The sequence below is a fragment of the Chaetomium globosum genome, genomic scaffold (assembly GCF_000143365.1).
Source record: "Chaetomium globosum CBS 148.51 scaffold_5 genomic scaffold, whole genome shotgun sequence".
Lineage (NCBI taxonomy): Eukaryota > Fungi > Ascomycota > Sordariomycetes > Sordariales > Chaetomiaceae > Chaetomium > Chaetomium globosum.
This window is the reverse complement of record NT_165980.1, coordinates 960,430-974,401: the sequence shown is the minus strand read 5'-3', so window position 1 is coordinate 974,401 and position 13,972 is coordinate 960,430. Positions and strand designations below refer to the sequence as shown.

General features: G+C 55.7%; 4 protein-coding genes across 4 annotated transcripts; 3 read left to right on the top strand and 1 right to left on the bottom strand.

Annotated features, from left to right (window-relative positions):
• Positions 1-1,287: 1,287 nt before the first annotated feature.
• CHGG_07145 (uncharacterized protein) lies at positions 1,288-1,647 on the top strand (the record flags this gene model as incomplete). Its single annotated transcript, XM_001224800.1, has 1 exon — positions 1,288-1,647. The coding sequence occupies one exon, from the start codon at positions 1,288-1,290 to the stop codon at positions 1,645-1,647; it is 360 nt and encodes a 119-aa protein (XP_001224801.1).
• Positions 1,648-3,208: 1,561 nt separating this feature from the next.
• On the bottom strand, positions 3,209-4,351 carry CHGG_07144 (uncharacterized protein; the record flags this gene model as incomplete). Its single annotated transcript, XM_001224799.1, has 1 exon — positions 3,209-4,351. One exon carries the CDS (start codon positions 4,349-4,351, stop codon positions 3,209-3,211), a length of 1,143 nt encoding a protein of 380 aa, XP_001224800.1.
• Positions 4,352-5,979: 1,628 nt separating this feature from the next.
• CHGG_07143 (uncharacterized protein) lies at positions 5,980-6,859 on the top strand (the record flags this gene model as incomplete). Its single annotated transcript, XM_001224798.1, has 8 exons — positions 5,980-5,985; positions 6,080-6,183; positions 6,252-6,303; positions 6,362-6,379; positions 6,431-6,484; positions 6,541-6,596; positions 6,653-6,696; positions 6,750-6,859. The coding sequence occupies 8 exons, from the start codon at positions 5,980-5,982 to the stop codon at positions 6,857-6,859; spliced, it is 444 nt and encodes a 147-aa protein (XP_001224799.1).
• A 5,486-nt stretch (positions 6,860-12,345) lies between these two features.
• Positions 12,346-13,605, top strand: CHGG_07142 (uncharacterized protein; the record flags this gene model as incomplete). The annotated part of the gene is made up of 1 exon (XM_001224797.1): positions 12,346-13,605. One exon carries the CDS (start codon positions 12,346-12,348, stop codon positions 13,603-13,605), a length of 1,260 nt encoding a protein of 419 aa, XP_001224798.1.
• Positions 13,606-13,972: the final 367 nt, after the last annotated feature.

The following is a 13,972-nucleotide window of genomic DNA, read 5'->3' as shown; positions in this document are numbered from 1 at the left end:
TTCATGGTGTCACTCTCGGTCTTCGGTACCAAAGCAAGCAAGGGAATGTTGAGGCAAGCCGTGGGCAGGGTCCTCCGCGCTCCCATGTCCTTCTTCGACACGACGCCGCTCGGTCGCATCACGAACCGGTTCAGTCGTGACGTCGACGTCATGGACAACACCCTTACAGATGCGATGCGCATGTACTTTTTCAGTCTTGCTAGTATCATCGCCGTCTTCATCCTCATCATCGCGTACTTCTACTACTTTGCCATTGCCTTGGTTCCCTTGGTCATCATCTTCCTCTTCGCCACCACCTATTACCGCGCATCAGCCCGAGAGGTGAAGCGCATCGAGTCGGTTCTTAGGTCAACTTTGTCTGCCAAGTTTTCCGAAGGCCTGTCCGGCATTGCCTGCATCAGGGCCTATGGGTTGAAGGACCGGTTCATCGCCGACCTTCGGCAGTCGATCGACGACGTGGACTCAGCCTACTTCCTCACATTTTCCAATCAGAGGTGGTTGTCCATTCGACTCGATATGATAGGCAACTGCCTTGTTTTTACCACCGGAATCCTGGTCGTTACGTCGCGATTCTCGGTCGACCCGTCTATCGGCGGCCTGGTTCTCTCATACATCCTTTCTATCGTCCAGATGATCCAGTTTACTGTGCGGCAGCTGGCCGAAGTTGAGAATGGTATGAACTCGGTGGAGCGTCTCCGCTACTACGGCACAGAGCTTGAGCAGGAGGCGCCATTGAAGACGATCGAAGTCAGGGAATCTTGGCCGGAAAAGGGCGAGATTGTCTTTGACAACGTAGAGATGCGGTACCGTGCGGGGCTTCCGCTGGTGTTACAAGGTCTCAGCATGCATATCCAGGGCGGCGAGCGCATCGGGATTGTGGGCCGCACCGGCGCCGGGAAGAGCTCCATCATGTCAACCCTCTTCCGGCTGGTAGAACTCTCAGGGGGGCATATCACCATTGACGGCCTCGACATCTCAACTATCGGCTTGCATGACTTGCGCTCCCGACTCGCCATCATCCCGCAGGACCCCACCCTCTTCCGTGGCACGGTGCGGAGCAATCTCGATCCCTTCGGCGAACACTCCGATCCCACGCTCTGGTCTGCCCTGCGGCAAGCCGACCTCGTGTCGACCGACACCTCGCAGGGTTCGGATACGGAGGGCGCAGCCGCGGCTAACAACGAAAACAACGGGGCGATCGCTGTTTCGAAAGACACTGGCCGCATTCACCTCGACACAACCGTGGAGGAAGATGGCCTCAACTTCTCCCTCGGCCAGCGCCAACTGATGGCGCTCGCACGCGCCCTCGTGCGCGGCTCTCAGATCATCGTCTGTGACGAGGCCACGTCGAGTGTTGACATGGAGACGGACGACAAGATTCAAGCCACCATGGCGACCGGTTTCCGCGGGAAGACGCTGCTGTGCATCGCCCATCGGCTACGGACCATCATTGGGTACGATCGGATTTGCGTCATGGATAAGGGGCGCATCGCCGAGATGGGCCCCCCGATCGAGCTGTGGGCGATAGAGGGCGGTATTTTCAGGGGCATGTGCGAGCGCAGCGGTATCAGGATGGAGGATATTCGGGGTGCGAAGGAAGTACTAGAGGGGTTGGGAGGTTCGCCCGCGGGCCAAGGGGAGGCCTGATAAGGGGTAAAAAAAAGAAAAGGAAGCGTTGAGATGTCACTCTGGATAACGGCGGAGTTGGCTTGGGAGGTGTAATAAAGGGTTCAGCGGTAGTTAGTTACATATTCCGCTTTGTAGACAATGTTTTGTGAATGATAATACAAGCGAGCAATGCATAAACATGGAATATTTACCTTCGCCAGGTTCTGGGGCCAATGTTCGGGAGTAGAAATTGCGGGATTGTATACGAACCGCCGAGAGGTGGAGTTCTCGTGTTGCCATGTCAAGAGAAATTAGATCCATACCCCGTTCACAAGCGGATGTTCCGGCTGCCGTGGTTATACGATGCGACACACATTTCACATCTCGGTTGGCGGAGGCACATGCTGTGATACTCGGGATGTCGCCGAATATACGAAACCATCTCTGTCTCGCCCCGCCTGCTGCCATCGCCCGGGTAGATATGTACAGTAACTATGGGCTTCCCACTCGCCACGACTTCTTAGGATTACGGAGAGATGGGAGGCTTAAGCATACATGGCCAGTTAGTCAGATAGTCGATCTCACCGACCAGGCGCCCCTAGTCAAGAAGCTACCGACCGACCCTTTTATCCCACACCACGCACCTCAAGTGCCCCTCCCACTTACATCTCCCATGCCTGTACGTTATCTATATACTGTGTACATACATACATACATACATACACACACATACTGCACGGCGGCGGGAAACCGCACGCATCCCACAACATGGCAATGACATCGCATTGCGCAAGCCACATCACTAGCAAAACCAAAACCAACCCCGACTCAGATCCTCTGTCTGTAGGTATGCATCCACCGCATATGCCTGTCCCCATATACCTCCCGATAAGTACAGCTGGGTGTTCCACAGCGTTTGGTGGCGGGGTGCGTGTTGTCACACAAGCAGTGCTCACTCACTTGACGTTGGTTTATGATTACTCCGGTTTGGTCCGGGGAGGGCAGGCCATGGCTTGGTCGGGTTTCGGGGGGGTAAAGTTAAGTTAAGTCTCCGAGAAGTGAGACAGTTGGTTGCTGTGTAGTCAACTCGACTGGGATAGGGGTGGGTAGGTAGATGGATGGGCAAGACAAATAAATATATAGGGAAGTCATTCGCGTGGGGATATCGATCGCTCGCAGGAATCGCTATTGCAGAAGGTATGTTCATTACTGGCGATAAAAGCATATGGAGTAAACAAGCAAGCAGCAAGGCCTATGTACCGTGGGCGAAAAAAAAAAAAATAAGCAGTAAAAGAGAAGAAAAAAAAGTCAGGCGCGGCCACAACACCATCCGTCTAATGCCGTACGTAGAAGAGCAGCAGCAGCAGGCTTAAACAAGGCTCGCTGTGTCAAAACTCCGCAAACCACTCCAGCGTCACCCACCACCTTCTGTTTAAGGTTCTGTTGACGGAAGAACCTTAACCCCATTTTGGGAACCATCCCCAACCCTTGGTCGAATAAAAAAAAAAGAGCACCCAATTAGTCGTCAAAAGTCTAACCCCGTACGCATCCATCCATCCCCCTCTAGCCTCTAGCCAGCAGTCTCGCAAAGCGCATATCACTAGTACCGCCCGCGCTGACTCCCGTGACCGGCCGGGGGCGGAGGGTTCCCGGCAGCCGGCGGGAACATGCCTGGCTGTTCATCAAGCAAGTCGTCCAGGTAGGCGCTGGGGGCCCTGGCGCCGGGGCTGGGGGGGCGGTTCAGATTCAGGGAGCTGGTGCTGAAGTTCCTCGAGACGACCCTGGGCCCGACGTCGGGCGACTCCGGCGGCGAGGGGCCGAGGTGGCCGCCGCGGCCGCGCGACGAAGGCCGCAGCGTGCTCATGCTGATCGAGTTGCCCTGCGCGTGGCCGCCTTGCACGGGCGAAGCCGAGGCGTAGAAGCCCGAGGGGAGGTAGCGGGCCGAGTCGCGGTTCGATCCGCCGACGCCGCCGGAGCCGGGCCCGGCAGCGGTGGGCGAGAAGAAGAGGTTCGTCTGGCTGGGCGTGGCGGAGGGCGTGGGGCCGCGGTTGGTCCGCCGTCCGGTGCCGCTGGCTAGGCCCGCGCCAGCGAGGGAGGCGGAGGACTCGCGCTCAATGTACTTGTAGAATTGAGCCGGGGGCGCCGGGAACGAAGCAGCGTTCTTGTCGCCCGGCCCGCGGCCGTTGTTGACAGCGTGCTGGGCAAGGGCGGCACGCTCGACAGACCGGTGCAAGAGGCAGGCAACGATGGCGCGCCAGAGGAGAATCGCGACACCAAAGGCGCCTAGGATAGCGCCTACCGCAATGAAGACGGTGCCGTCGGGGAGGGTGGAGTGGTTCATGAAGGGGGCATTGCGTGTTGGTGGGATTGCCGGTGGTGGGTACGTCGGGACCTCGGTGTTGACTCCTCCCCTTGAAACAGTCGGCATGTCGGTTGGGACCGTTCGGGAAATACTAGAACTCAGCGGCGGTAGCGTCCGGGCATCGGTTGATGTTGAAGGCGATGAGGTTGGTGATGATGTCCTTTCTTGTTCTGTACTCGTAGAAGGGGGGTCGCGGACTGAAGTCGTTTCTGTTTGTTGCGCTGGCGGGTTTTCTCGAGTGTTGGTGACCGCGGGGGGGTTATTATTCGGCTCGTCTGTCGGCCTGTTGTCATTCTCGTTATCGCCTTGGGCCACGGCCCTGAGGGCAAAGAACGCCGTGAGAAGCAGGGCGCGCTTCAATGAGAGAGGTGAGGACCCCATGGCGACCTGTTGTGTGCCGCTGGTAGGCAACGGTGGGAAAGGATCGGAATGTTGGTGTTGGTTGTTGTTGTTGTTGATACGGCGGGGTTCGATATAATGAGTCGCCCGGACACGTGTGATGGCGGTCCGCCGACAAAGTAAGTGTGTTGTTGTACGAAGCAGAAGTGGTGCTTCGTAGTAAACTGTCGAGGGGAGCGACCAAATGGTTGGGCCTGCAAAAGCGGCTGGGTGCTGACGTGCGGCGTCGGAATCGAGGTCTCACAATACGGACCCGCGACTGGATCAGACGGGGGCAAACGGGACGAACTGAGTTGGATTCGGCGGCGATCTGAAAGGAAACAAAAAACAAACGAGAGGATGCGGCGCGTCTGCCAAACGACCGACTGAGAAACGGGGCGAAAACGGCTGTTGATGTTGGCGACAGAGTTTATTTCATGGCTGGCGCAGCATCGGGAATGACGGATTGTGAAAGTGGGTTGGTTGAGGCTTTGCGCGCGCAACCAGCAACGGCAGGGCAGGAAAAGGAGCTCGAGAGAGGCGCCGTTCCCCTGCCTTCCTTCCCTCCCTGGGGTCTGCCCAGGCTCGGCAGCGGCAGGGGAAGAGGCACCATGCCGCACTTCTTTTCTGCCGCCGTCTCAGAGCTCAGCTGCCCACTTCGAAACTGGGAAAGACCCATTGGTACCGTACGGATGGCGCTGGACACGGAGCATGGTCAGCCGCATACTTGTACAAGTAACCCACCCAAGTGAGCGACAAATTAAGCCAGACCGCAAAACTGTCCCACCACCAAACACCACCGTATCAGTGCAGTTCAACAACGCCCATACGCTTAAAGAATGCGTTGGAATTAGACGCAAGATGTCAAGGAAGTGAATAGTCTCGTTTTTGAAAGAATTGCGAGAAAAGACCGGCACAAACTGCCCTCTTTGGTGGTGGTTGATGGTGGTGAGGATGTTTTGCGGTAGGGCTTTTTTTGTCGACCACTTGCCACCTCAGCTAATTCATTTGTTTTCCGATCTGACAAACAAATGCAACACAATCAATCGCCCACCTTTCCCGGGTTGCTGGCTTGATCGGGATGTTGCATATTCGATTGCAGTCTGCAGAATCTTAGACTCTTGGACTCTTGAAACTTAAACCCTGACGGCCCTGAGTGCCTGGCAACTCCGGCAGTCTGGTTGCCTGTCCCGTCTGTTAGTGAGCGGCCCGGCCCCTGAAAGTTTGATCTGATCGCTGGAAGAATCGAACCCAACGAACTATGACGTGCGTTTGGCGGTGGTCAAAAACTGGTGCCTGAGATTCACCGTTTGTTCGCACTGTGGGTGCAGGTCGCTCCCAATAAAGATGCGACAAAATTTCAATTTTAGCTCAATCCTGGGCCGCTTTGTCTGCCAACTTTTGCCAGCTGACGCCAGCTGTTGCGCATCACCAGCAGGCTCGAAGCATCAACCTTCGCATCAATCATTCATCAATTATCGTCACGGCAAGAGCACTGAACTTTTACACATCAACCAAAACAAAACGACCAAGCTTTCACATCGAGTGATTTACATATACCATTTCAAAATAACATAATCCGCGGGTTTTAATTACACTTTATCCCGCTTGTGCCGAACGGAAACAACATAATGGGTGTCGCCAAACGGACAAGAAAATTCGCAACGGCACGTGACCTCCATATATCCTTTGTCAACAGAGAACAAGAACAGATACTAACGCCCGGTACAGGTCAAGCGTATGATCGGGAAAAGGGATGACCGTCGCAAGGAAGATGCCGTCAAGAAGGCCGAGCTGGAGCTGAAGAAGAAGAAGGAGGAGGCCGTCCGTGAAGTGTACGTCGTCATGCCGCCGTTGGTGGTCATGGTCATGGTGAAGTTCCTTATCGCTGACATGTTTACAGACCCCAGATGCCATCGTCCATGTTCTTTCAGCACAACACAGCCTTGGTTCCTGTAAGCATTCCGTCTCCAAGTCCTTGTCCTGGAACGGCGCTAATCTCAACTCTCACAGCCCTATCAAGTCCTGGTGGTATGTTGGTCCAGGGTTCACCCGGCGGTTTCATGACCTAACTTGTCCCAGGATACCAACTTCCTCTCGAGGACAGTAGGAGCCAAGCTTCCGCTACTGGAATCAGTATGTGATCCAGCAACACTGCCCACCGGGAATCTTCGCTGACTCGATCTGCACAGGCGATGGATTGTCTCTATGCATCGGCCAACATCATCATCACATCCTGTGTTATGGCGTGAGTATCCGCCTCCACCTCTTGGGACTCCCTAGGTTCTGACAAGCGGTGTACAGTGAATTGGAAAAGCTGGGGCCAAAGTACCGGGTGGCGTTGATGAGTGAGTGCCCTTGAACTAACCTGTGGGTTGAATGCGGCTAAACTGCTGTCTAGTTGCTCGCGATGAGAGGTGGACACGCCTGACTTGCGACCACAAAGGCACATATGCCGACGACGTATGTAACATCCGAGTGCGCCACGTCTCCAAGGAGCTCACGGACTGACAAATTTAGTGCATCGTCGACCGCATACAAAAACACCGTATCTACATTGTTGCCAGTATGTCTACGCCCCCCTCCACCGTTCCCGGGCCCCCTACTAACTGTGATCTAGCAAACGATCGCGACCTTAAAAGGCGGATCCGTAAGGTCCCTGGTGTTCCCATAATGTCCGTCATGAAAGGCAAATACGCCATTGAGAGGCTCCCCGGGGCTCCAGCTACTTGAGGTGGCCGTCAGCGCCTAGCATAGGACATCAACTCCCAAACGTCGACCAAGACGCAGACGGTGATTTGGCAGAGACCAGAGCCAAACCATCATAGACTGCTCCATTCGCGAGAAGAGCACAAGCCGAAACACCGGCCGATTTGTCGCCCAGGGTTCCGCGCTCGGTACAGCGCATCCCCTGTTGTGAGATGACAGGCGATGGGATCCCGTACCCCAGTTCTCACACCTGGTGACAAGCAGGAAAGGGGGAAGCATGCGCTGTCAATTTGCAGTTGTATGGATGTAGATGGATTGGTCGCATTAGTTACGTGAAGTCAGGGGCGGGGCCATGTTGGCGGTTTTTATAGAAGCGCAACCCATAATAGAGCTTCCCATCCGCTACCAACCCTTAGAGTCGTGTGCATCATCCCACATCAAAATGGCAATCACTGATTCGCTATCGCAGACGATTTTGTATCTTATCGGTTCCTCCTTCCAGGAGACGATAAGGGGGGAGGATCGCCGGCAGCGCCGGAAGGGTTGCTATGTTCTACCGGGGATACGCGGCCGCTGACATGACCTACCAGGTATCAGGACCAAGCTATCAATCTCCTGGAGCTTGTATGTATGCTATCATAGGCCTGCAGGCTGTGCTGAGACCCGGTTTAACACCCATATCTATTTCCCGCGGAGATCACCACACTCAAGCAACGCAATACGACCATACCGGCGCTTCCACAACGTTCCACAGACATACCTGTCTCCTTCTACTTCCCAGAGGCATAGACGTGTTGGGGCGGCTGACATATTGCACCTTCTCCAGCCCCGGCCTCCTTTTTCTCTTCCCGCTTCTGTCTCTAGTAATTAAAAGGCTGAACTTACACTTGTACTTTTGAGGTTCTATCAGCGTTTTCTGCGTTAGCCTTATCCTGGGCTCTGTCTCCATTTTCTGCTCAGAATTCCAGTCTGCGGCCTAGATTCGCCAAGGCACGTTTCATACTTCAGAATGACCGATAGCACAAAAACCGTATCAGAGCTCACGTCTGATGTTTTACTCTGCCTCTAACAAACGATTATCACACGGGACGTAATCAAGCGGATAATTGACCGCCTGAACTCATTCACGGATGGTAAACCCTGGCGTATTCCAATCTCTGTAAGATCACCGAAGTGACTACAGCAACCCATTCCGAGCCTCGCCTACGGAGGGGAGGGGCCGTCACCAGGTTGTACTTTATGGACATTTAACCTCATTGAAGGACTAGCTTAAGACTAACTACCCGGCTAGAGCTTGCGAGTAACGTACCATGCTGTCATTGCGTGGGGGCGTGGACGGGGCGTATGTCAACATTCATGTTTGCAACAGATACATTCTAACAACAAAGCGAAGTTATGATACAGGCACCCACACATTCGAGAATGATGCCGATGATGAAAACGCCATTCAAGACATTCCCCTCTTCACCCTCTTATCATTGTCCCCGCATCTAACGACCCGACTGCGGTATCAGCTTGCCTCTCATATCCTGACGTACCAACCCCGACCCGCGCTATACCATCAGCTCCACCTATTACCACGACTATGTAGCGGGATTCCATTTGCCCTCTGAAGACTGGCAAGTCACCCAAGCAGGGAGTCAGTCGAGGATGACATGGGCATTGACGCAAACGCCGCCCCTTGGCTCTCACCTTTCCCGTCCCCGTTGGCGATCACCCGTTTCTTGACCACTCAGCCATTGGCGCAAAAGACTGTTGTACAACTGCTGCGGGAGAGGAGCGCCAGGGAAACCGACATATGGTTGTCTTGATTTCCAAGCCAAAGATCGGGCTCCCCGCGACTTTTGTCTATACCGGGATTTACAATAACAACTTTACGTCACTCCCCTACCCGCTCTTCTGCACCGACCTGCAAGAAGACGGTTCCTGGATCTGGCAGGCCCCCTTCCACCCCGATGTAAAACTCCCGTGGCGATACGGGCCACGCCATGGCGGTGAGAGCTCTATCTGGAGCTGTCTTGGGTCCAACAGGACATCACAACAAGTTTCTGGCTTGGGGAAACCGGGGGATGAACATTGGGTTTCGACAAAGTGTAATCACACGGGTTGGTCAATTGGATCCCAAATATGTACAAGACGATTCAGGTGGTTCTCGGGTTCCGGCTATTCTTCCTCCGACCCCCGGCAGAACACAGCATGAGAGAGACGTGTCGTGGGGAGTGCCGAGGCGTCAGAGAGGGAGGGCGGTCTGGTGTGGCGCTGGCCTCGGAAGGACAGGGGATGCCATTGTGTGTTGGAAAACTCGAGGGTTGGGGATGACTGAGCGTTGGCCTGACTCGAGAAGAATGAAGACTCGGAAGCTGGGCGTCTGCTTTCTTTTCAATTACGTACAAACAGGGCCGCTAGCACAATTTAGGGCAGGCCTGGGCCAATTCGGGTTGCACAACGCATCAGCGCCGAGCCCAACATCTCCGCGGGAAATGCAACATTGCGAACGGGTGTTTATCACTTCATGAACTGGCCGCTGCAGTGATCCAGACCTCGCCGACTTTTTGAAGCTCAGCATCCAGGGCGTTGGCCCTCACTTGTTCAGCGGCTCACAAGGCGGCGCTAGTCCAAACGGTATTTCCCCACAAATTTAGACTAAAATTGGCGGATATGCTCCGAATCGTGGGGAAATGGATGGACGCCGAAAGTTTGGGCTCCCCCCAGAACCACCTATCCCCGGGCCGGTTGATCGGATCCCGGAGAGATAACCAGCCGGACGTCACAATTGTCGTTATCACACTCGCTTCGTTGGGACGCTGATCAGCAGTTTCTTCCCCTTTCTTTTCGCCGTTCGCCGAGAAACCTTCATCGAGGGCGCATCTTTCCCTGTACTGTGTAATTAACTAATCAGCTTGGCAAACGACGATCTGATAACGCAGAGACAGGCGGCCGAAAACAGGCGTGGCAGAAAACAAGCATGGCAAAGAGCCCAACCAGCACCTCGGATGGCCGCCCGTGTGAGGAGATGTTGCTGAGCTTGGGGTTCGAAGGATGATGCCTCCCGCTGTCTCCCTCCAATTGCCCAGCGATGGGCCCTGCCAAGACTTATTGCTAACGAATTTGTCGTCGGATATGAATCCGGAAGGTAATTATCAAGTAACGACAACTTCTAGCTGCAGAGGAGAGGGGCCATTGACCCATTGACCCAGAGGCCCAGTTCCAGTTGATCATCAGACGTTTTTTTTTTTTTTTTTTCCTGTGGGGGGGAGAAATTGACGCCATCGACACGGACGGTGGCGGGCCGAAAAGCCTTATCTCTTCCGTCTGCCAGCTGCTGATCAGGGTTTGGGTGTAAGTGCCCGGGTGCACAAGGCAAATGACAATGCCGAGCAACCGCAGTTGCCCCTTTCGGACGGATCGAGTTATCAGTTCGAAGGACGCCTCGAAGCGCCCGGAAGGGCAAGAACCTTCAACGGTGAAAGCTCTCCGGAAGCGGCGCCAAACGCCGGGGCCCGCCGTATCTTTACTATCGCCTATTACGCTCCTGTGCAACGCTCTCAGTGTCCGGGGCACAGGTACATGTACACTGCTAACAGCCATCCCCGGAACCCACTCCTCTGGTCTGCTGATGATGCATCTGGGTTCTGTGCCTCGTGCGCCGCTTTGCGTGTTATCGACGGGATCCAGTTTTTCGTCCTCTTCCACGCCATTCCCCCATCCCTGTAAAGCCAACAGGTCTCTCCTAGCCTACCGTGCCTACCTTGCGAGCTTGCCTCCCCTACCCCAAGGCGACACCTGGATGGCGGCTGAGATGGGTTGCATGTTTTGGGCATACCGGACCCCTGGATTCTCTGACAAACTGGTATCCTTTCCGCTCTTTCTTTCTTTGCCCGCGAGCCGAGGTCGGTGACCGATGAAAGCCCCCCCCAATTCCCAATGATTCATTACCCAGGTCCTATTGGGATGGAAGTGCGTGTCCTGATGATTTGCGTAGGCCGGCCCTCTCGAAGGCTTTCTTTGGCACCACACGTCTCTTGCGATCATCCCGATTGGACAGCTGAAGCCAAGTTTACTCCCTTGATGAAGCTTTTCTTCCTGGCCTGCTGAGCCCTCAGCTTGTGGATACGGTGGGTTCCTTCCTTCCCTCCCCCCATGAACGCAGCCGTAACAAAAACGCGGGTGGTGGGGAAGAGAGGCCGACTCGTTCGCCCATGTGGGCTCATGGGCTAAACTCGTTCCCTCCTTCAATTGCTACATGGCACAAAACGGTCCCTGTCGGTCGCAAACACAGCGGGGCAAATCTAGGCCCTCGGACACGATGGCATGCAGAGAGATGAGTCTCCATCCCGGCTGCGGCTCGTCATGTGGACAGACGTCTGGCCTTTGGGTCGTCTTGTGCTTGCACCATCGATGACCACACTGAGAGGGGCCGTCCCAACACAAATTTGCAGAGTTGCGTACTCCGTCTGTTGTCTCGGCTGCCACCCGCCGCCTCGCTTCTGCCTGCCTGCTTGCCTGCCCGCCCTGTTGCGCTCGGCTCATCAATTCTCTTTGCTGCTCTTGTCCGTTCCGTTTATCAGCGTTCCCTCGTCATGCGGCCTGCCCCGCAATCTGCGAGGAACCCCACTAACAGATAAACGCGATCCAGAATTGTACGCCATCTGCGCCGAGCTCGATTGCCCGTTCGTGATATGCGGCACCGGCTACCCGTCAAGGCCCTCGATCGGTTTACTCGATTCATTCGGTTTATTCTCACGCCTGCAGACAAGTTCCAATTTCCGTGAAGCTACCTCACCGCCATCCCGCACACAATCGTACGCCCTCCTGTGTACTCGTGCGCACTCCCATCTGCTTGTCGTGCATAGGTACCTACCTACCTAGTTCCCGTCCTCCCGGCAGGTACCTCAGGTAGCCTTTCCCTGCGAAGATAACCCTTGCATCTTGAATCGCTGCACCCGGGCGCCAACCATCACACCACGTTCCAAACAGCTGGGCAAAACCACCTCGCTTCGAATAGAGAGCTCATATATACCGACCGGCCCCGACGTAGGAGCCCGAGGAGGAGTGATCCGTTCAAGATTGGCAACTTTTCGGGCAAGAAACACGCCTAAACCACCGCCCCGATGGCGGCCGAACTACATTCGGAGCTCGCCATCAGACCGGTTCCACGGGACATCAGGGGAGTCACCAACGTCAACACCGACGAAAGAAGACACAAGCACTCGCGCTCGTCATACTCGGACGCATCGCCGCTCATGTCTCGGAATAATTCATTAAATTTCCGCCCGGCGAAGCGGTCGATGCCCTCACCAGACAAGACCATTGCCGTCATAAATGCCAGCGGCAGGCAGGCCGCCTCCTTCATCCGGGTGGCCTCCGCGGTCGGGTACCATGTCCGAGCGCAACTGAGGAACCTGGAGGGGGTCGTAGCGACCGAAGTGTCCACAAATCCAAATGTGACGGTTCTCCAGGGCGAGCTGTACACCAAGGAGCGCCCGGCAGAGACGGCCAAGGTAGACGTGACGCGGAACGGCCCCATCTCCGGCATCGGCATCAACCACGCCCTCATCTCAGAGCTCTTCAGGGGCGCCCAGCTGGCCTTCATCAACACCACTTTTTACGGGGACGAGCAACACATCGGAGAGGCCTTGGCAGACGCGGCTAAGCGCGCTGGCATTCAGCATTACGTTTACTCGTCCATGCCAGATCACCACGCCTACAATAAGGAATGGCCATCACTGCCGCTCTGGGCGTCGAAGCACAAGGTCGAGGAGTATGTTAAAAAGATCGGGCTCCCCGCGACTTTTGTCTATACCGGGATTTACAACAACAACTTCACGTCCCTCCCCTACCCGCTCTTCTGTACCGATCTGCAAGAAGACGGTTCCTGGATCTGGCAAGCCCCTTTCCATCCTGATGTAAAACTCCCGTGGCTCGACGCCGAGCACGACGTCGGACCCGCCATTCTCCAGATTTTTAAAGACGGCGTGAAGAAGTGGGGAGGCGGCAAGCGCGTTGGTCTGGCATACGAAATGCTCTCGCCAAAGGAGGCCTGCGAGGTCTTCTCCCGGGGAGTCGGCCGGCCGGTACGGTACGTCCACGGCCCCATCGAGCTCAAGGTCACCATCCCCGAGGGCTACCGCGCCCAGCTGGAGGCGCTCGAGGCGCTGTTTGGAATGGGCCACGACGATCCCACGAAGCAGCCCCCATACTTTGGCGACGCCGCCCTCGAGGAGAGCTGCCCGAGAGTGGCGCTGGAGCTGTGGGAGGGCCCACGGGGCCTGGAAGAGTACGCGCGCGAGGTCTTCCCGCTAGAAGAGCAGGCGAATGGCCTGACATGGATGCTGGACGAGGGAGACGGCGGGGGCGGGGGCAACCACGTACACCGGAACGGGAACGGTGTCGCCACCGGCCATGCTCCTCACTCGCACGATGTCCACCATCTGAATGGCTATATCACCACCCTCCAACAGGTGACACTCGAGTCGGATGGCGAGGATGAGGACGATGGCCTGGTCATGCGGGGCCTGAAGCGAGACGATGAGGAATGGCTGGCCTGAGCCACCGCGCGGCACCTATCAAGGCTCGTTATCGGGCACCGGATCGATTCTCCGCTCTATCTTTGTACGCTATTTCGTCGCTATCCGAGCCCTTCTTGCCGCCATGGAAGATCACAGTAGCCAAGAAGCACTGGCCCGGGGCAAGACGAACCAAAACAGAAAAGTAAAAAAGATGGCTTACGTCATTTCGGCGGGCGATGGCCCGGTACTGGAAAGGGAGGGGAGAAAGGGTTAAGTGAATGCTTGGCTTGTATTTAACATGCATTGCACTCTGTTTTATAGGCGTTCCAGGGCACGCTCGAGGCCGGGTTGGGGGGGACTGGGGGAAAACAAAAAAAACGTAACCAAAAATGGTGCGCGGCAGCAT